The 22,293-nt window shown below is 45.3% G+C and overlaps 1 protein-coding gene across 1 annotated transcript in view; it reads right to left on the bottom strand.

Annotated features, from left to right (window-relative positions):
- Scrn1 (secernin 1) overlaps positions 1-22,293 on the bottom strand; it is a 59,325-nt gene that overhangs the window by 6,485 nt on the left and 30,547 nt on the right. Inside the window, exons 3-6 of the mRNA XM_028758397.1 lie at positions 19,282-19,463; positions 10,729-10,931; positions 8,064-8,258; positions 5,175-5,340 (exon numbers count right to left, since the gene is read on the bottom strand). Of these exons, the coding sequence (XP_028614230.1) occupies positions 5,175-5,340; positions 8,064-8,258; positions 10,729-10,931; positions 19,282-19,463 (746 nt within the window). The remainder of the gene's footprint in view (positions 1-5,174; positions 5,341-8,063; positions 8,259-10,728; positions 10,932-19,281; positions 19,464-22,293) is intronic.

Genomic DNA, 22,293 nt, shown 5'->3' with positions numbered 1-22,293 from the left:
CCACAGTCTTTATCTTCTGTGTCTTATATATCTTATATACGGGGGGAATGGAGTCACATGTGGGAACTCAGTATAATGTCACATCAGTCCCCTCACTGCCTGCTGCATGTGAACTTCTCTCACGGTGAGGGAAGGTGCCAGGTAGCTTCTCTAAGGCAAAGGGCAGCATCTGTTTAGTCTTCTCAACTATCCTTTCTATTTGAAAATTAAACACTAAATTTGAGCAAGTACTCGTCATATTTGATACAGCCAAATCTTCCCAGATTCCTTTATTTGTTCTGCAAAAAAAGTTAGAATCCTCAACTGCTAAAAATATATACATATATATATATATGAGACAAACTTGTGGCTTAGGGTAAACTTGAGACTGTATAAATTATGTAAATAATAAACTATACAATGATGGTTATTATAAATGGTAAAAATTGTTGCTAATAATAATTGAAGCTAAATGATTGTTTAAATGATGACTGAAGAAATATCTGTCAAATGTGTTTGATTATCTGTACCTCTGGCCTATGTTCTACAAAGGAAATGTAGGCACCTAGCAGGTTGCAAACGTTCTAATGTTTTTGCCAGTCTTTATAAGGGCACACCCGGGCATCTTTCCACAGCTGAATCTCAGGCAGCAACTTTTTCAGTGTACTTATATGAGTGTTAATTAATGTCCACAGACAAGAAATGGCTTGACAAGGTCATACATGTAGGTAGTGTCAAAGCTGAAACCGCCTCTCTGAGTCAGGGCCTTTCCTCCCAGCCACTGGACCAGGTCATGTTGCTCCAGTGTTCCTGGGGACCACACTGCTCCAGGTAAGAGGGAATGGCCCCATTTTACACATGAGATGACTGAAGCTCACAGAAGCCAGTGCTTTGTTCAAAGTTAGATTCCAACTAAGTGGCTAAATTCATATCTTCTAAGTAAATGTGAAGTCAGCATCCCCCACCACTTCCCATTCTTAGTCTTCTGCTTGGCTTTTATACATATGTGCTTTATACATATCTGGCCAGAGGACAGTCTGGCCTCAAACAGCCTTCTGTTCTTCCTGAAGATAAGACACTCCCCAAGCAGCTATGCTGGGAGGATCTTGTGACCAAAATCCCTGAGGGACAGGAGACACAGAAAGGAACAATGCAAAGGCTGTAACTCAGATGAATCTTCTCAACCATGACCCTGAAGGGGTGGGAGTCGGGGGGAGCTAGCCTAGAATAACCAGTTCTCTAAAAATGTAGGTACTGTTCTGAATGGCTCATCTGTGGCCATATGGCCACATCACTCTAATCTTACACTCCACTGAAAGCAGGGCCACTCAATGAAGGAGCTTGCATTGTACAGGAGCACTGGGAAGGAGCACTACACAGGAGCACTGGGAAAGAGCACTGTACAGGAGCACTGAGGAAGAGCACTGTACAGGAGCACTGAGGAAGAGCACTGTACAGGAGCACTGAGGAAGAGCACTGTACAGGAGCACTGAGGAAGAGCACTGTACAGGAGCACTGGGAAAGAGCACTGTACAGGAGCACTGGGAAAGAGCACTGTACAGGAGCACTGGGAAAGAGCACTGTACAGGAGCACTGAGGAAGAGCACTGTACAGGAGCACTGAGGAAGAGCACTGGGAAAGAGCACTATACAGGAGTACAGGGTAGGAGCACTGTACAGGAGCACTGGGAAAGAGAGCTGTACTTGTGGAGCACAGGATGACCCTCCAGACAGTGGTCTAGAGCCAGAAGCTTAGAGGCATTTGGAAGGTTAGAAGTGGAAGAGGGAGAGAGGAGAGGACTGGTATAAGAGACTGAGAATGAAACTGAACAGGGTGTGAGTGCCGCTTGGTCCAGTGCCCTCTAGACATGTATATCTATGCTGACGTGCCCTGTGCACCAGAGGCCTCTTGTACTGAGTTCCTCTAGGAACAAATTGGTACCCTGTGCAGCTGACAGCTACACAGATAGTACAATCCGAGCCAATCCATGAGGGGCGCTGTTCCTTCTACGTCTCAGCGTGATCTCGCCAGTTAATGTGATTCTATCTTCTTCTCCCTGTCAGCTTCCTCATCCTATAACTGGAGTCTGTTGTAGGTTTGCCTACATGCGAGAGCCTCTCAGTGCTGTCCGGGTTTAACAACTAACTATACTTCCTATCTGAGAAATGAGCTCTGATTTGTGGTGTTTGCCCGTGTCTGTTGTGTGAACACTCTCTCTTTACCCAATTTAGAACTCCCCAAGACATCACAGCTCATGGGATGGCAGAGATGAACACAAGTACTATGGCTGCCGGACACTCCAAACATCGACACTCGACAGTCTGAAAGAATCAAGGTTCCCCTCTAAATATTCTTTCCCTTCAAACCTGTTACATCCGTGAAGCATCAATAAGTGCTGCATTCTCAGGAAATGACTCCTGCAGGTCAGAGCTCATTACCCAAAGCCAAGCATCCCCACTCTATCAGTAGAGGGGCCTATGGACTCGACAGAGGAGTAACGTGGTAGAATTTGTCTCCTCGGTAAACGTGATTAAAAGGCCTTTCCCTCGAGCACTCAAATGAATTTTCTTTCACTCTCAAATTTCCATGGTGTCTAGCACACGAGAGGAGGGGGCACAGAAGATGAAAGGAGGAAGGAAAGAGTCAGATGTGAAAGCCAGCTTTCTAAGATCTATCAATTAATGCGTGGGACATGCTAGAGACGTGCCCAGGCATGCAGAGCCTGCCTGTTGGTCATGAAATAGACTAGGAGGAGCGATTTGTATATCCGAACCAGAGTCTCCTGCTCAGAAATCTCAAAACAGCTCTGCAGTTCAATAATGGCATAAGTCAGCTGAGATCGCCCTAATTTATTACCCGAAAAAAAACCCAGGAGCAGGTAATTACACTGCCTGCTGACAAAAGACAGAATGTTCAGCATGCCCAATTACAGAGAAGCACTGAATGAGAGCTAACTGCAGCCCTGAGTCACAGAGAGCCCATTTCACCACGCAAGACGAAACTGAACCGTCTTCTCAAAGGACTGTAATCTTCTACAAGGTCTTTCCAATTAATTTAACCGTGAATAATTTTCTTTTAAAACTACTTTCAAGCTTCCATTTAGTACCAGAAGGCAATTTCACAATTCATTTCTATAATTGGATTAAACAGCCTGTTTCTACCTTGGCAATTGTATTCCTTTCTCTGAGTGTTCTGGTGAGGATAAGTCTCACAGAGTGGGACTTCCAGACAAGGCAATGGAGCATGGTCCAGTCAGACCCACTACTTGAAAAAACTCTGGTTTCCTTAAAGAGTCATGTCTGTCCACCTTGGCAGGACACTCCAGACCGTGGAGCAGAACTCTTGCTGCTCCTGTAGGCCCCCAGAGCCCTTGGGAGGCAAGCCTTAGCCTATAGGAGGGGCTCTAGATGCAAAGAGGTGCTAGGCCAAGGCATGGAGGAAGGTGGAGAGAAAAGTCAAGACTGAGCAGATGGAGTAAGAGGACCATCCAGAGAGGGTGCCAGGAATACTGCAAAGTGAAGGACACCAGGGAGGACCAGCAGCAGGACCATGAGGACGGCTGAGCTTGGTGAGTAGGAGGTTGGGGAGGGATTGACAGAAACCTAACCGCCAGCCTCATATACAGGAAGCTGCATGCTAAGCCAGTTCCCGTGCTTCAGGCCTGTGATGTAGGAGACTGATGGAGAGGAAAGGGAAGAGGAGGGTTAGGAAAGAAGAGAGGAGGGAAGGGAAGACAATGAGAGGGAAGGGATGGGGCAAGAGGAGGAGGGAGAGAAAGGGAGGGAAGGGAAAAGAAGGGAGGGAGGGAAGGGAGGGAGGGGAGGGGAGAGGGAAAGACATGGGAAGCAAAAGGGAGATAAAGGAAGAGAGGGGAGGGAAAGAAAGGCCATGCCTAACTAGTATGTTGTTTTGGCTTTCGTGCCTACTGAATCCCACCATTCCACTGTGTCCAGGGCTTAGTTTCTTTCCCTGTGAGGTTCTGGCCCTCAGCGCCTCATCTATACCAACCTTTTCCATGTATACACACCTTCCCTACTTACTCAGCAGGCACAATGTTAGTATACGTAATATACTAATAGTAATATATGTAGTAAGTGCCCGGCAGTTTGTCAATGGGATGTAAAAGAACTACTTATACTGTGTATCGTCAGAAGTATCTCTTGGTGCTGATAATAATTTAAAAATAAAGCTAAATGGTCAAAAAGGAGCTTCAGTCGTCTGAAACGGTCTCTAGGAAAGGAGGAAGGAGCCATTACTTCATATTCCTGACAGTGTAGGGGGAAAACATTTCAGCTGCAAAAAGGACTGGGAATTAATAGCAGTGGGTCCTTCAGGAGCAAATCTAGCGGCTTAACAACTGTCATTCAAACAGTGCTTTCCACTAACCTGAAAACACTAGAGAGTTGCCTGGAAGTTTTCCCAGGATGACAGGTTCTGGGGTTCACCTCCAACATTCTGTTGAGGTAGGTTTGGGTCAAGGCATCTGTATTTTTTTGTAGACTGTCCTCATGTGTGCAGGTTTAGGAACCTCTGGCTGGTTGGTTCTAAGGGACATGACCTGTGACTGCATGCCTGAATGCTGCCATGGAGAAGGGCCACTGTCTGCCTGGCACAAAAAGATGTTCTTTATAAATAATTCCTAAGCCTACTGTGAATTATTAGTTTGTCTCATTTTGTCTTCTCAACAATACAAAGGCAGGGGCTTTGTATTGTTAAATAATGAGGCAAAGTATTTATGCAACTGCTAGGTGGTAGAGAGAGGGTCCAAACCTGGCTGTCCCTCCTAAAGGATGTGCTACAGCACTGTGCAGTACTGCCTCCCTGCTGAAGTGGGTGGGCAAAACACAAGTCCTCAAACACAATGTCAAAAAAAAAGTGGCAGTTGCTTCCATCTGTATCATCCCTGGACCATTTTACCGAGTAACTGACAAGAACTGACTCTTTGTAAACTTTGGGTATCCCTGTATCTGCCTCTTACTGTGTTTTATGCATCTTTGTATCTTCATCCATAGCACAACACTTGGCCCATGATCTATACTTAGCAATAATAACTGGGTTCTGTTCTTGGAATGAACATTATGTTGTTTCAGCCAAGCACCCTAGGCTAAGACTTGAGAAATGTCACTGAAGTATCCAAGGGAAGGACATGGTCAGGAGCACGTGCTTCCTGCCTGTATGACATGTTTTAGACTAACCTGGAAGGATCTGGGGTCCCGGTGAAGTAGTGGATGCACGGTGAACTTCTGTTCTGAGGCAGGACAGACACTATACTGGCTGTGGTGAGGAAAGACTCAGAATCTATGCAAACTCCACTGGCTTTATCTCGTAAGATGTTAATCATCGTCTGCACCGTGATGCTTTCTGAGAGAGAGAGAGAGAGAGAGAGAGAGAGAGAGAGAGAGAGAGAGAGGAAATAAATATGACCGTATATAACTGTGAAGACTGCCAATTAAACCTGATTCACTTTTTTGCCACTTTTACTAATAAATCCCCTGAAATCATATCTGAGAACATACCTTTTCAACTACTGAATGTAATTCCCAGTTGCCATGATGACTAGGTTTGGCCACTTGATAAACTCTGGCCAATGGGAGATGAGCAGAAATAACGTATGCACATCTCTGGACATCTGTGTTCTGTTCCTCAGGTTTTCCTTCTGACTTCCTGCTGTCTGGGAGAGGCTAACACATGGTTTACCAACTGCAGCCCAACTTTGAGCAGAAAAGTCCCCAGCCCTGAACTCTCTTTCCACACAGATGCTGATATGCGAAAGAAATAGCTTCTGTTTCCTTTAAGCCATATTCGTTGAGGATCTCTTTGTAACAATGTTACCTCTACATCAGCTCGAACAATGACTGAACAGACACAAACACAAAACCGTGCAGAGCCTGTATGCTCCACACTCTTGCCTTCATGCCTTCTTGCCTTTCAGGGTAAGTGTACTGTCTGGAGAAGGGCCACTCTGCAGTGTGAACCACACCACACTGCAGCAGCACTTAGAGTACTCAGTCTTCAGGACTCCTCATTCTAAATTCAGATGAGTGGATTATGTCCTTGACTGCACACAATCCCATTCTGACAGGTTCTCCTCTGGTTATGATTCTATAAAAACAGGCTTTCAGCTGAATGTGCTCAATCATGCCTATAATCCCTTCATTCAGGAGGCTGAAGCAGGGGGAACACTAATCCGAGGCCATCCTGGGCTACAGCATTAGTTCCAGGCCAACCTGAGCTATAGGGAAATCTTTCTCAAACCAAAACAAAAATAAAGAAAACATGGTACTGTGTACAGAAGCAGCTGGCCAACCACGGGTGGAGTCCAGGTTTCAGATTGGAACCTGCAATAGATTCACTTCTTTCTCAAAACCGGTCCCTGAGGTACCAAAAACACTCGCAACCCTACTCTCAGTCTGTGTGCACAAAGACGGAATCAAACAGGGAGAGGACTCTTCACTCTGATGCACAGCCTCTCTGTAAACCTCTGTTCACATTTTACACAAAAATATTAGCATGTTTTTTTTTATTTCTTCACCTATCCCATGTCCAACTTCCGGTCTCACAAGTTTCTATCATATTGAATCCACCTCTAACACGTTGACAATATCTCTGCCTTTTATTCTCTTTGTTTTGCCCCTGCTACCTTCCGCCCCCATCCCACGCAGTTTCCCAGTCTGGACTGTGCAGGTGGCGCCCCCTGGAGTTACAACATGCTCCTCCACCTTCTGCTTCCCGCTAACCAGTGCCGATTTAGGGTTGATGTTTTAAGCATCACTCGTTTTGTTTCGGCTTAAAACTTTTGTAACTTTTTCATGAAGTTCCCACTTAAAAATGAATACTTCTACGCCTGTCTATATAACAAGATTTTGAGTTTGTTTGTTTGTTTGTTTGAGGTTTTATTTTTTGGTTGTTTGTTGTTTTGTTTATTTGGTTTTGCTATAGGCGAAAGTCCCAAAGCATTATTCTATATCAAGGGTCAGAAAACATTTTCTTAAAGAACCAGGTAGAAGATATTCTAAGCCTTGGACCGTGTGTTCTCCACTACGCTCTCCGCACGGCAACTTCTCGGCTTTGCCGTTGGTGGCCATGCGCAGTTCACAATGAAACACTGGTTTGTGCTGTGGTTTGACCCTGGCATGTCCTCCAAAGGCCATGCTGAACGCTTAGTCCTCAGGCTATGATACTATTGTGGCGGGCCTAATAATATAAGGAAGATGGGCTCATTGAGGGTGTGGCCTTGAGGAGATATTGGGACTCTGCCCTACCCCCAGTGCTTCCTGGCCATCGTGAGGTAAGGGGCTTTCTCAACATGCTTCAGCTACCACGATACCCGTTCCCATTTCAGACCCAAAAGCAACAAGAGAAACTGATTCAAAAATTTCTGAATCTATAACTCAAAGTAAACTTTTCCTTCTCATAAGTATTTTTATCTTAGGAATTGTATTACAGTGATAAGAAAACTGGCATAATATGGCTATTTTCCAATAAAACTTTGTTTACAAAAGAAGCCGCTGCTAGATGATATACCTTGCAGCCATTCATTCTAAATGATCAGGTTTGATTGACAGATACATATGTAGAACTAGCAAATAGAAATGTGACCATTATTGGCTGGGGGGGGGTGTTATCCATTCATGCGCATAAACAAGGAGCAATTTGTTCAGTACATTTACCTAAGTATGGAGTCTTAATCAGAATTTAGTATTGTGTGGCATTGCTGTATGCCACGAAAAAAGAGAACTCAGTTCAACACTCCAGTGCAGAAGTTCATGGAAGAAAGTAATACTCAGACACAATGAGAGCATCTCAAAACAGTAGAAGGCTTGTCGTGTAGGCTTAGTAGGACAAGAGGGGTTCTTCTGAGTTTCTGGAGTTATAGGGAAGACTCCAGTATCACAGAGGATCACATTATAACAGCAGTGCTCAGCATCAGTAGAAATAGAAGCCCTTACAGGTTCCTACAAGATGTAGAAGCTGCATGTAAACACACCAGGAACGTGAGGTACACGTTTGTGTTTAACACACAAAGCTTAGTCTCTACCCTGCCTGTTTGCCCACCCTCCAATGTTCGAAGCACGTTAACTTACCTTCTTGCTTTTCTAAGCTGTCTTTGCCTGCACAGCAGTCCAAATGGTCATCAGCTGGAGAAAAAACCTGGGCAAAATTGAATTCATCCTCTCCCGTCCACCAGCCTTGACTCTGAGCATAAGTCCTGAGTTCTGGGTGTTCTTCATCCATCTTAGTAGTGAGTGAAAGATGATTGCAAATGCTCCTCACTCCCTCTGCAAAGAGTTCGATGTGTGGTTAGTGGAAGGGACCCAAGACTACAGGGAGGAATCAGTTCCGTTTCTGAAGAGAGAAACACAAAATCCTTGCTCCTCACGCCAGGAGACAGGTTCAGCCTGTCTCCATCAGACATGATTACAGCTTAGATGGATGTCAGATTTACTGATCTTAAGTTCACAAACAAAATGAAACACTCAAGGCCCTTAATTCTGACTAGATAAACTCCAAGCATGCATGGTCATGGGGAAATTGAACAGGTCTTTGAAAGGACTTCTCAGGAGACTCGGGATCTATGTCTGACTCCTCTACACGGATACTCCATAACATTCACAGGCTCCTCCTCCCCAGTAGCACTCTCTCCTACCTAGAGGAACACTTATGCCACCCCCATCCCCACCCCCAGACAGATGAAGGGTGACTTGGTCCATAAAGTTCAAGGTGCTGTCTAGACTGCAGAGGCTAGGTTACCATTGCTAACTCAAAAGGATTGTCCACAGAAGCTGCTCCCAAGGAGGATGTTGAGCTTCCAAATTCTTGGAGAATGAAGTAAGAAAGAAAGAAGAGGCTACCTTAGAGCTCTATCTGCCTGAATCCCACAACAGTAGAACCCTTACAGCCTGAATCCGGGTGCCTTGAAGCCAGATCTGCTGGACTGGTTTCCCAGGATGCCTTGCTTTGATGATTTATACCTCCAAATTACATGCTCCTGACGGAGAGGCTCTGGTCATTGATCATTCTTTTTTTTCCCCCAAAGGGCATCACTAGTGTAAAATTCTAATTAAGCAACAGAAAACAGTTATGATCCCCCCCAAAAAAGTGATATTGAGACCATTCATACTAAGCTACTCAAAGAAAGAAATGTTCTTGAGTACTCCACAGAGGTTATTTTCCTAGAGGGTTGGTTTGTAGTAGACACTTGTTTTTTTAGGAATCAGAACTAAGAGGACAGAGTTCAATAATCCCCACTGCCATAGATCTAGTGCTGCTGGAGTCAAAGAACATGAAACAGATGGGGAGGTGACTTTTTTTGAAAAACAACACTCATTTTGTAGAGATGGACCTTTATGAGCGATACTTTGAAGGAAGCCCTGCTTCTGAATGCAGTTACAGATCAAAAAGTCTTAGATTCTACTTAAAAGCAACTGGGCTGCTTTGAAGCACAGCCCATCTGCTTTCCTGAGAGAGCCATTTGATAGCATCACTTTATACTAGGGAGGTTTGTGTAAAGCAGTTTTAAGTTCCTGTAGGGGAAGGGGAGCTGGAGGTCTGGGGGTGGGGAGGGGGGAACCTTTTGTTCTGCAAATGCTCTAAGACCAGGGATCATGCACAGGCCCTGAGAGATGAGCTGGGCACGTGGAGGTAGGAAAACTCCCTGATGGCTCTGCTAGGCCGTTCCACATCGTGTGAGAATAAGAGGACACAGTCTTCACGCACATAGAGAACTGGTCTACCTCTTGTCAGCAGGTAACTTTGTGCATGGAACATGTGCTAATCACGGGGAAGCCTCCATCACTGGAACCTGTGCACAAAACCAGGTTTGACTCCCAGTGACTCTCAAGATCTGGCTACGGTCAGATTTGGTTCTGATTTTCTAAAAACTGGGGTAGCAAGCAGATTGCATACCTAATATCTTTCATAATTGACTAACAAAGACTTCATAATAAACTCAGCTGAACAAAAGTATGCAGTGGTGTAGAGGCTCAAGAAGAGGTCAATGTGTTGACCTACTAGCCGGAGATGCCTGGAACTTGGTAAAGGAGAACGTTAATGGACAGGGTGTGGATTTATCATCTTGTCACAAGGAGTGCAAGGGTACCACCAATGAACAGTTTTCTTTGGAGTTGTCTAGGACTTTTGGAAGCCCTTTAACCAATTCTAGGACTCTATCTCATTGGGAATCTGAGGGAGAACACTGGAGTGGTCGTACATTGTCTCGGCATTGAACCAGAAACAAGAAACAGCTTGAACCAGAGGGGCACTTCTCATGTAGATGGCCAAGTTCATGATGTCCTTCTAGGGATGGAGTCTTGGACATGTGACCTGTCTGGCATCCAGTGGTACTCAATAGTCCTCACAGACTCAAGTTTCTATTTTAAAGGACAAGTCTAAGCTTAAGAAGCTATGGAGCCGGGAATGATAAGGGATTTGTTGACTTCTTGTGATCCAAGACTCCTCATTCTCTTGCCTAACCCGTAGTCATGGTTTATCGATAGATATGTCCAAAAAGCAAACAGGAAGTGTAAAAAGATTAGATGTGTACTTTCTGAGTCTTGGCATACCTCCGGGAGACTCCAGATACATATCTAGAAGCAGGTACCTGGAAGAGAAAGGCATGCCTAAGCCCGAAGAGGGATGCCCAGAAGATGCTGCACGGCAGCACCGCTCCTCCGGGCCAGCCTGGCATGTCTGACCAACACCACCTCAGCGTGTCCTATCATCAAAACTCTTTATCCTGTACCTCCTCACCTGTGATCCTCTCAGCAGCCCAATACTTCCCTACGGTCTCCAGCACCCAGGCTTCGTCGCGATCCACCAGCAGATATGCACTCTGGAAGCTATGGCAGGAGTGTGCGTCTTCATAGTAATTTCCACCTTGTCCGTGCTCATCCAATAAGGAAACAATGATGTCCAAGGCTTCTTTAGCTGTTGTCCCTCGTTCTAAACCAAGCCTGAAGGAAATCATAAGTATACCTCTGTCATTTCAGGCCACGTGATCGTTATCATAACAAGGGAAGGCTGGGACAAGGTTAAGTTGGGAAACATGCCAATATGTACAAACATGTTAAATATTCAGACCAATATATGAACTTCTTGATAGTACTTTAACTCAGAACGCCTCTCTGACGCATCCAATAAAAAATTGCGGAAACGTGTTCTACTGTCTTTAGATTTGATTGCCTTTCATAAGAATAGAAATATCAGGGACCAGTGGCTGCATTCTCTGTACTGGAAGGTGAGCCCCTTCTTGCTCTTGGCTGATCATATGTCCCGTATAACTGTCCAGCTCCCTCCTGACTACTTGCCTAAGAAGAAGGAAATCTCCCTAGCTTGGATCAACGGTTATTCTACAGTGGGTATTTTGGGTACTATTATAGCTTATTTGTGTCTCTTCAAAGTTCATGTTGAAAACCTAGCACCAATAAGATGGTATTAGGCAGTAGGTCTTCCGGGAGATGATGGAGTCATGGGATTGGCACCCTCATTAGTGCCAATAGTGTCCTTTATAAAAAAGGCCTCCTCGGAGAGCCACCATTGGAGGACACGGTAAACAGGTGCCGTGTATGAATCAGAATGCATCCACATTAGACATTAAATACTGGTACCTTGATCTTGGACTTCCCTGTTTCAAAAACTGTGCCCATACATCTCTGTGGTTTATAACGATCCCATTTAAGGTGTCTTGTTACAGCATCTTATAGTAGACTGAGAAAACTGGTTCTAAGTGTTCAGCTGCCAGCCGTTGTCCTCTGGGCACATAATTTGCTCAGAGATCTCACTAAGAACAGATTATCTATGACTGGTTCTTTTTCTTCGCACCCCCCTCCTATACATCAGGCTGTATCAGCTGATGTTCTTTACAGCATCAGCTATCAAAAGGACACAGACTCCGTCTAAAGTGAGCTAGACATCTTCTTTCCCCAGCTCTATCAGTGAATAAACCTGTCAAGGAGAGTACAGACACTTCCGTCTGTGTGACCTTGGACAGCTTGCATAATAGATATGAACTTCAGCTCTACACCTTCTGTAAAAAGTGTCCAAGTCGCCAGGGTGCTACAAGATAATAAACGTGAAAACACACACCCCTAATGGTGGAGCCACACTAGTAACCAATCACCTTCAGCAGGTAGAACGCTGTGGCCCAGAAACTCAGAGAGCACGGGACCTGGCTCCAGCTCCTGTCATGCTACTCCACGGCAATACGACCTTAGTCATGTGACCTTTAATGGCTGTTTGTCCTCATACTGGCGATAAGCACACACTACCACCTCCTCAAGCTGAGGTGACAGAAGATGGCACATAAGGTGCATGTCATTCGTTTATTCATCCTTTCAGTTGGACTGTTACTCTGACTATAGGCACTCACATCATAGAGCGAGTGACAAGCTACTAAGGTTGAGACATAGCCTGTCCCTGATAAATTCATGACTTGAGAAGTAATGACTATTTAAACTCTCCCAACTGAATGTGTCTTAAGGCATGCCCCACTGTGCTGTCATGGAGAAGAAAGGATAATACAACTGCAAGCTGGAGAATGAGCTCTGTAATTGGCTTATGTTCATGGTTAGAGCATCGTATACCAATTCACTTGACGGGGCTCCTTTTAAGCTTATTTAGGAAGACTTGATTACAGAGCCATAATTTACCACGTGGAGCCTTCAAAGAGTAATAAGAGAGAATCCTGAGCCACGGAATTTACAAATAGGGTAGCTGGGCTTCAAAGTGTGAGTTCAAGAGGTACACATGAATCCAAATCACTGGACAGGAGGGACCACCCGGCATCCTAAGGCATGTTCTCGAGCCACCCTCACCTGTTCTTACCTCCTAGATAGGTTTGGTGCACATTTTCTAAATGAAATGAACATGTTTCTGACCCAAGCCTAAGTTGACTTAGTGGCTGTACCTTAGCCTAATAAAGACCAAGACAGAGACAGGTTGGAAGGACCTAAGCGAGCCTCATTCAAACACCTACATCCTTCCAAAGTGCTTTGACCAAGTTGTTCGGACTCTGAGAGTTAGATGCTCCTGAATTCGATTCTTGGTTTTGTGAGAGGAGAGAAATGAGGTTCATGGCCTGAAAGACCATCTCAGACAGCACCCACACTTTGGTTTAGAAATCTGCTCCCTGAGCTTTGCTGTATCTATGATTCTGTAGATTAGAAGGGGCTCCCCTCTACACCCCCAAACTAGATTGAGTTTGGCAAACAACTGCTATTATGGTGCAAGTAACGAAACTAATTGCTAGACCACCGCTAGAGAACTCTGTTCTCAGAGGGCTCTTTGCAAATTACCCTCCCCCTTCCTACCAACACATCCTCACGGTCCCTCTGGTTTGTAGTCTTTTGGACATTTAAAAGATTCTCAGCCTTTAGCAAGGGCTGGACTCAGGATGATGCTAAGGACAGAAAGTTTGTGCCCATCTTCAAGTACCGAAGCCACCTCTCCTGTATGGGGCAATTAGAACTTTGGAAAGTGGTTAGGCCATGAGGGTGGAGTCTGTGTCGAGATCAGGGTCCTTAGCAAAGAGACACAAAGGTTGCCCTCTCTGTGCTCTGGCCTTCTGTACCTCAGATGGGACCTGTTGGCACTGTGATCTCAAGCTTCCAAGCCCCTAGAACTGAAAGACAAACTATCTGTCGTTTAAACCTCCCAGGCTGTTATGACTTTGCTACAGCATTCCACATGGATTATAAAAAAGTAGTAAGTAGTTGTTATGTGCAGTGTGGACTTGAACTTTCAAATTTACAGAAGGTCACTGTTTTGTATTGAGCTCCTGTGACAGGACTCAGCTGGCCAGTCCAGACCAAACCAGAGTTGCATATGCTAAAGATTCCATGACTGGAGCTTTTGAGGACAGGGATATTCCACTCTTACCCCTCTTTGACGAGCAACGGACTCTAGTCTGCCTGAGTCAGCACAAGGACGTCCCTGTAGCTGTAACCCTTACAGAAAAGTAACCTGGAGTCACCTAACGCTAATGGGTTTCTTTTTAATTCCCCATGTTATTCTCTTTTTCCATCTCTGCTCTGTAAAAGCCAGTGCTCCACCCTTGCCTGCTGGGAGCTTTCTGCTCTCCAGAGTGAAGGCTGCCTGGGTTCCCGCATGAGGAGCAAACGCCAACTCTGTCTAAAAACGGAATCTGCTGTCATTTCGCCTTCTGACAGGGGAAAGGGTGTTTGAGACCTTTTGAGTCCTTTTCATCTCAGTGTTCTGTCTCACTGGAAGAAATAAAACTTGATCTAATCTGGAGAGAAGTGGTACCCTGGTATTCTGAGATCAGCCACCACATAGCCCTGGTGTGATGGGCAAGCCACTTAACTTCCCTAATTTCTGGTTTGCTCATCTACCATAAGGAACTAGAAAACCTAGCTCTTTGGCTCCGTTATGAGTGTTAAATGAAATAGCACATATAAAGTCAGTTTCCCAAGACTGTTAGGGAAATAACGACTTTAATTGTACCGGTGTTCCCTCTTTCCCATCACCTGTGAGCTCCCACGTTTGCTAAGAACCTATTCAAAAACCACACACCTTTCTAACTTTTCCTCAACTTTCTTTCAAGACCTTCTAAGATTTCCGACTCGAGGAGCAGCTGGCGGGTTGTGTTTAGAATGACAAGATGCTCTGAGACAATGAGACTGGCCCAGTTTAGTGCCAATGCCAAACTCAGTTAGAAGTAGGAAAAGTCAGTCAGCAGGACGATGGCTCAGAGGACCAGAGTTCGGATACTATGTAATGCTGGGTGCTCACCTATGACTTCACCTCCCTGGGAATTCAAAGACAGAGGAACACCCAGAGCAAGCTGGCTGGTAAGGCTAGCTCTGCCGGAAAGCTCTGGATCTTGTTGAGAGACCCTCCCTAAAAGAATGAGGGAGCCATGTGATGTAGGAAGATTTCGGACCTTGGGCTTCCACACACACGCGCACACTGCACACACAGACACATGAAATGAAGGGCGGGGGAGTCTGCAGAAGAAGAAGAGGATGAAACCTGCGTGTAAGGGTCAGATACAGCACATGACCAGAAAGCAGCGCTCTCCGGAGCCAGCTGGCATCCCACCTACTCGGAGAACAGAGGTTAAACCTGGGGGATTTTGAGCTAGCTGCTAATCCTCACATCTTTACACCTCAGGTGTTGGGAAAGCCACAATTTAGGGCTGACACCCCAACCCCACTTCTAGCTGATTGTTAGGTATTCCCAGCATACTCTGTCTAACTAATGGGATCCAAATGCCTCCTGCGTCTCATCATGATGGAGGCCAAGAGGCTTCATCGGGACAAATAGACCTTAGATTTAATGGAGTCTAGGTGTAAGAGACACCTTGATGACCCCCCCCCATTTTAATGTTAGCTCCTGCCAGCTGCTTGGTATTTGGATCCAAAGTCACTAAGAAGCAAAACGTGTGTGTGTGTGTGTGTGTGTGTGTGTGTGTGTGTGTGTGTGTTTATATGCCTCTTGGTGTTGGGGGTGCTGGGGGGAGGACTATTCAGAGATACAGGAAGGAAGGAAGGAAGGAAGGAAGGAAGGAAGGAAAGAAGGAAGGAGGGAGGGAGAGAGGGAGGGAGGGAGGAGAGGCAAGGGAGCAGATAAAGCTTGGCTTTTACCACTAAGAATGAATTATAACAAGTGTTGCTTAATGCTTCCATTCCTACACACCTCTAAGAAGCACATGCAAATTATACCTTTACCCTGAAGACGGTGCCTATTAAACTGAGGCCGTCACTCAGTTATGTCTCTTGGAGCTGACGTGTGGATGAGAGGTATAAAGGACCAGAGGATGCAGACGGGGAACAGCTATATTCTTTGAATAACCAGCCGCAGTCTCATGGACACTTGAAGTAGCATGTGAAATATAAATAGCCTGCTCTTCCAGGAGCTGCCCAGGAAGCTGGCAGCCAAGCACAGAGGACAAACAAGGACAGCGCAAGAAATGATGCTGCTAACAGTAACAGCTGGAAGAGACAGAGCACCATGAGGAAGGCGAGCTCCAGCTGTGCAGCAGTGTATTCTCTGCCCTATGCTCTATCTGCCTTGCTGACGTAGACTGTGGGCCAACCCCATGTACAGAGTGTGTGTGTGTGTGTGTGTGTGTGTGTGTGTGTGTGTGTGTTTGTGTGTTGTAGGGGGTGAACTTGCCCTCCTAGCAGGCTCCTGGGCAGTGTTCCTGTGGAGCCTTGCTTCGAAAACTGCTGCCCCAGAACCTTGCCACTCACAGCGCTGTGGTTTCGAGCTACAGTATCCACAGCTCCCCAGTTAACATTGGGGCTCAGGAGACACTCATAGGACTTGCTTGCTATGAAAGATTAGGTTTAGCCATTTTAAAGCTGGGACCAGACTTTGACCTTGACCCTGAACTTAGCAGTCTACTCTAGGTACAGACTGTGTGCCCCTCCAAGAAGTAGCCAGCATCACGGGATTTGTCATCCTATACTTATTACAATGGCTGTGTTTAAGCCAGGGGAGGTGTCAACTTAAATGGCTTCTGGTCAGCCATTATCTACTTCTGCATTTGTTATTATCCCAGACATTGATAACTCTCAGAGCAATCATCATCCTCCAAACACATCCTCTCTGTCCCTACCCTTCAGTCCTGTGGGCCCACCTGGAGCACATCTCTCTCCCCTGACCATGCCAAGTGCCCCAGGGCAGGGGTCTATGGAATGCTGCTAGCTCTGGACTTCATACCCTACAGTGTCTATGGAGGGCTAGCTCTGAAATTCACACCCTGCAGCGTCTGTGGAAGGCTAGCTCTGGAATTTTGTACCACTTCTGTGATCATATCCCAGATTTCCCTGCTTCCTCTCTCTGTCACCTTCAGTCGCCCTTAGTGCTGTTCAGTTAAAATTGACATTCACATGGATGCTGTGTCCCTTCCCATTAAATTTTACACTTGGAGTATTGGTTATATCTTATGTACTTATCCACCACAAAAACCAAAAATAATTCATGGCAAAATCATAACTAAAATAAAACAGGTTGATATCCTCATTCGTAACTTACACCTAACAATGTAACAGCGGTTCTCAACCTGTGGCTCTCGATCCCTTTGGGGTCAAACAACCCTTTCAGATATCCTGAATATCAGATACTACATCACAATTTATAACAATAGCAACATTACAGTTATGAAGTAGCAACAAAAATAATTTTATGGCTGAGGGCCACCACAGCATGAGGAACTGTATCAAAGGGTCTCAGCATTAGAAAAGTCCAGAACCACTGGTATATAAGTTCATTAAGTTGTATAGATCTTTTGTCTGATTAAATTGTGTGGGTGACATTATTTATTTATTTATTTATTTGTGAAGCTTTTTATAATAAAGTTTAAAAAAATAATTTTGTTCCTCTTGGTTTGATTTTTTTTTAAAAGACTCTGTGCTGTTCAGTTTGTTATCCTCTCCCTGTAAGCAGACTGCAGTCTCTTTGCAGCCGTGAGCTTTTTCATGGCAGAGAGTGAAGAGCACACTGAGACTGAGCAGGTCACACTGCTCACAGGGTGGAGAATCTCCGGATGATGAGGCGCACTCTGCAAGGAAAAGTGCTCTCCGCCAACACTCAAATCTAACTTTTTAGGATTAGGATTTCTGCCAACTCCCTAGGTCCGAGACTGAAAAACTATTTATTACAAAGCCATAGATGAAGGCCTTAGGGATGATTTTTGTTGCTGATTCTTCATTTTGGGGAATTCTACTAAATGTAGAAGTTTATTTAAAAGAAAAACACACTAAGGGAACTGCAAAAAACAAACCCAAAACTTGGTTTCTACATGTTTTTTTGTTTTTTTTTGTTTTGTTTTATTTATTTTCTTTTGTTTTTTGGAGAGAAAAACAGGTGAACATATAAAATTTTTTCTGCCTTTGGTTTTTTTTTCCAGTTCTTATTTTACCCAGACTAACAAATCAGCACTCAGAAGGCTGAGACAGGAGGATCATCAGTACTGGGCTTGGTAGGCATGGGTTACAAAGTAAAACATTGTCTCAGAGGAAGGGAGGGAGGGAAAGAGGAGAAAAAAAAGACAAAAGAAAAGAAAATGACCCAGACACACTTCCCAAGGGCTGTCCCTAACAGATCTACTCGGGGCTGGCAAAAGTCATGGTTCATAAGGGGCTTCTGGGTAAATGAGCAATTTCCTCTAGAAATGTAATTGTCCAAACCTCAAATTTTTTTCTTAGAAAATTAGCTTTAGAAAGGAAGTTCTAAATCCCAGCACTTGGGAGGCAGAGGCAGGCAGATTTCTGAGTTCGAGGCCAGCCTGGTCTATAGAGTGAGTTCCAGGACAGCCAGGGCTACACAGAGAAACCCTGTCTCGAAAAACAAACAAAAAGAAAAAAGGAAAAAAAGAAAGAAAGGAAGTTCTAAAGCTGTCCAATATAGGCTTCATATTGACAGAAGCCGAGGAGACTTAGCACAGAGAACTACCATTACTTGGTGTGTCCATCCACTCCCCTCTGAAAGCCATGCCCTCCGGTCCCATCTTCATTTAGTGACATTGTGATTCCCTTTCAGAGGAGTCGTGTTCTCTCCCACACTCTGTTCTCTTCATTCTCTCAGCACTCAGCCTCCCATCACCGTCACGTGCCAGGGCCACTCCCCTGTACTTGTGTCACAGGGGTGACCAGAGACCAAGAACAGCCCCCAGCTGCCAAATCTGGCTTCTTCTGGCCCATGTGTTTGAAAACAGGGGGAAAGCAAGAAAGACCACCAAGAGGCGGACAGAAGAGGGAGTGTTCCATCTGAGTTCTTTGTTCTTTTAATATTTTACCCATTATATTTATTGTTTTCTTGTATGTTATTATAGTTTCTAGCACAATAGAATTGTATTTAAAATATGCTTTATAAAGGTTCAAAACATAAGCTTGTAAATGACAAATTTTAAAGACATGTTTTAAAGATATTATTCTTTAATTTCAGGGTTTCTACTAAAACAGTTTATATAAAAAGTTGTATAACCACTACCTAACCACAACCTAAGTTTAAAACATCTTCATTATCCCCAAAGACACCCTCCTACCCCATCCCAACCCCAGAGCACCATTCATCTACTTCCTGCCTCTATAACTTCTATGACTCACGCAGGTGGCCTTTGTACCTGATGGCTTTCACTTAGTGTTTATCAAGTTTTCAAGATCCTATTCGTAACACACAGCAGTATTTAACTATGTTTTATTGACAAATAATATTCCTTTGCCATCTATTCTATTTTCCCCATCGTCTTAGAATTCCATTAAATACAGCTTCTTACAATATAAGAAATACAGAAAAACATTAATTCCCACTCCCAATTGGCAGTTTTTCCAGATGTACCTGACCAGATCCATCCCCAGTAAGGCTTCTGTCTCAGCGGCTGGTTCCCTGGCATTGATGGCTTCGTTGGCTATGCATACCCCATGTTCATTGGCTCCCATTTCTGCCCCCCAGAGCCAGGCAGGTCTGCTTATCACGATAGCGTGGGTCCTGGGAACTTGGTCAATTGAGATGTAAGTACACTGTAAAGGAAAATGAACAAGAAGGTGTCAAAGTCATCTGTCAGAAACCTCTCAGTCTCCACCTCGGTACCTAAGCTGGACCGTCGTATTAGTTACAGAGCAGAGAGTAAAAGACCCCAAATACAGCCTCTGGACACCCCGGGGCAGCCTGGGGGCTCCTGTGGTGTGCACCCCTGTGCTTTGTTCAAGCTGGTCTGTTCACAGAGTTTTTTCCCCACAGCATCACCGTCAGCCAGGTGTGGAGCTGACCACTGCACCGCCCTTCTCTTTTCACCATCCCGTGTGGCCCCCAGAAAACCTCCTCCTCACATACAAAACCCCAGATATCTCAGTGGTTTCCAAACTTTCTAGAAATCATAGATCTCTAACTTCAAAGGAAACTTTACCCAGAAACCTGACCCAGAGAGCAGGTAAGCAGATGCTTTGTCTGACGCAAACCAAAACAGGACTTCTGGGCCCCTTAAGGTGATCCCTTCCCCGGGGTTTGTCACCCTATGGTCTCAGCAGTATAGTTAAGGAGACCTGGAAGCAGTGCTGCCATTGTACTTCCAAATAACAAGGCGTCCTCACATACACTCAGTCCCCTGCCTAACCACTGGACTCTCCTACTTTCCGGTGAGGTGTCCTTCACCATTGATGGAGCCACAGTTCCCACTACTCCAAGGACCTGAGCCTAATCGAACGACTCGTACGTAAGGTATTTTTAACCTCGGATCCTTCTGCCGTGGGCTGGGGATGTTGGCAGAGTGCTTTCCTAACATCCAGAACGTCCTGTGTTTGATTCCATAAATCAGTTATGGTGGCATGCATGAGTAATCACAGCACTTGGGAGGTAGAGGCAAAGGATCAGAAGTTCAAAGCTAGCCTTGGCCACATAGTAAGTTCAAGGCCAGCCTGGGCTATATGAGATCCTGCTTCATAAGTAAATTAAGCAAAACAGCAACAACAACAAAACAATGAGCATCTTTCCTTCAAACAAACTGTTGCACAAAAAGAAGAATGCAGTAATGCTGATCCAACAGACGTGGGAAGAGGCCTGAGACCATGGCGGGGACAGCCCCTGGATGTGAACAGCCATTTCTACTCTGCTTCCTTCTCTCTTCCCACAGCACGCCTCTCTCCATCCCCCACCTCCACCCAGAGGACTGGGTGGCGGCACTCAGTTATCCATGGGGTCTCCTGACGACCTTCTGTGAGCCTGTAACATGCTCTGTGTATGTTGTCTGTGGTGTGGGAGCACTAGGCTAGCTGCAGGCTCCATCTTCATTTCAAACTGGCAGGCTGAAAGCACTGGATCCAAGGCAGCCTGAGATAGCCTGAGATAGCCTGAGATAGTCTGAGATAGCCTGAGATAGCCTGAGATCATGTTCTTTTTCTCAATTCAGGACAGCCGTTCATGAACTGAATGCAGCCCACATAGTCAATCACTCTGCGGTGATTCCCTGTAGCCCCTAGGTCTGTGTGAAACACAGGCAGTTCACACACGCCATGGCTGCAGCCATGACTTTAGCCTCTGCACCAGGTATTTCTCAGCACTGGGATAATATTATTTTGCCTGATACATTTTTGGAAACTGAAAGTTAATTAATCCCAGAGGTTGCCAAGAAACCCTTGAGAGGTATGTACGTGCGCATGCGCTCTGTGTGTGTGTGTGTGTGTGTGTGTGTTTGTGTTAAACTGACAGTAAAACACTCTTGAAATGTTTTCCCTGAATTACTTGCTGAAAATAATTTGTTCTTAAAAAGGACTCTTGAAAAACAGAAAGCTGACCCAGCAGGGCTCACAGCTATATGCCTCCATGCTTCTATAAACAGAACTGAAGTGTCCATCTTCAAAATGTACTCACTACAGTGTACAAAGCAAGCAGTTCTGCATTACCATGGCTTCATGTGGAATGTCCCCTGATGCCCATGTGTTAAAGGCTTGATCCCGAGGGTGGTACTACTGGGAGATGGGATCTGTCACCAGACATTTAGGGCAGTCTCCCCAGCTCCAGGAGCCCCAGCAGACTAAGCTCAGCTGCCTATACAATGTGCCAATTAAAAAGGGCAGCCACGGTGAAAGAGAACGTTGGGAAGAGTCCAGTGACCCCCAACTTCATCTTCAGGTTACCAGTGAGCTCTAGGTTTTAATGAGGAGAGAATCTGCATACAAGAGGACGGGGAATACAGAAAGTTGAGGTACAGTCTGTTGATCACTGTCTCAGCTGATTCTGGAAGGTGATCTAAGAAAGACTCGTTGCTTATGGGACAAGTTGGTTCTCAGGAAGTGATCACTTGTGTCCAAGGCTTCAGCATTGCCTTCTTCTGGGAAGTGGTCATCGAGTGAGGCACTGCTGTTCCTGGAATTCAAAGGGACTGCAGGTTTAAGACAATACATGGCCTCTGCCCACTCATCCTTTCAGGAAGGAAGATAGGCAAAGCAGCGTAAGGACAAATAATAAGACAGAGAAACTTAAAAGGACACGAAAAGGGAGGGGGAAAGCCCCTCACTCCGGGATCTAGATTGCCTTGTGAGAGCCCAGAAACTTCAACACAACTGGTAAGGCCAAAATGACCTGTGTACTTTCCTAGAAGCATGTCAAACAAGAATATTCAAGACAACAAATGAGGAGGGTAGAGAGATGGCTCTGTGGTTAAGAGCACTGGCCTCTCTTTCAAAGGATCTGGGTTCAATTCTCAGCACCCACATCGTGGCTCACCACTGGCCCACACCTGTTTGTAACTTCAATTCCGGAGCATCTAATGCCTCCTTCTGCTTGCCATGGCCACCAGGCATGCACATGGGACATAGATATATGTACAGGCAAAACACCTACACACATAAAATA

Source organism: Grammomys surdaster, unplaced genomic scaffold, assembly GCF_004785775.1.
Source record: "Grammomys surdaster isolate TR1022 unplaced genomic scaffold, NIH_TR_1.0 126197, whole genome shotgun sequence".
Taxonomy (NCBI): domain Eukaryota; kingdom Metazoa; phylum Chordata; class Mammalia; order Rodentia; family Muridae; genus Grammomys; species Grammomys surdaster.
Note: the sequence above shows the minus strand (reverse complement) of the source record. Positions and strands in the feature narration are given on the sequence as shown.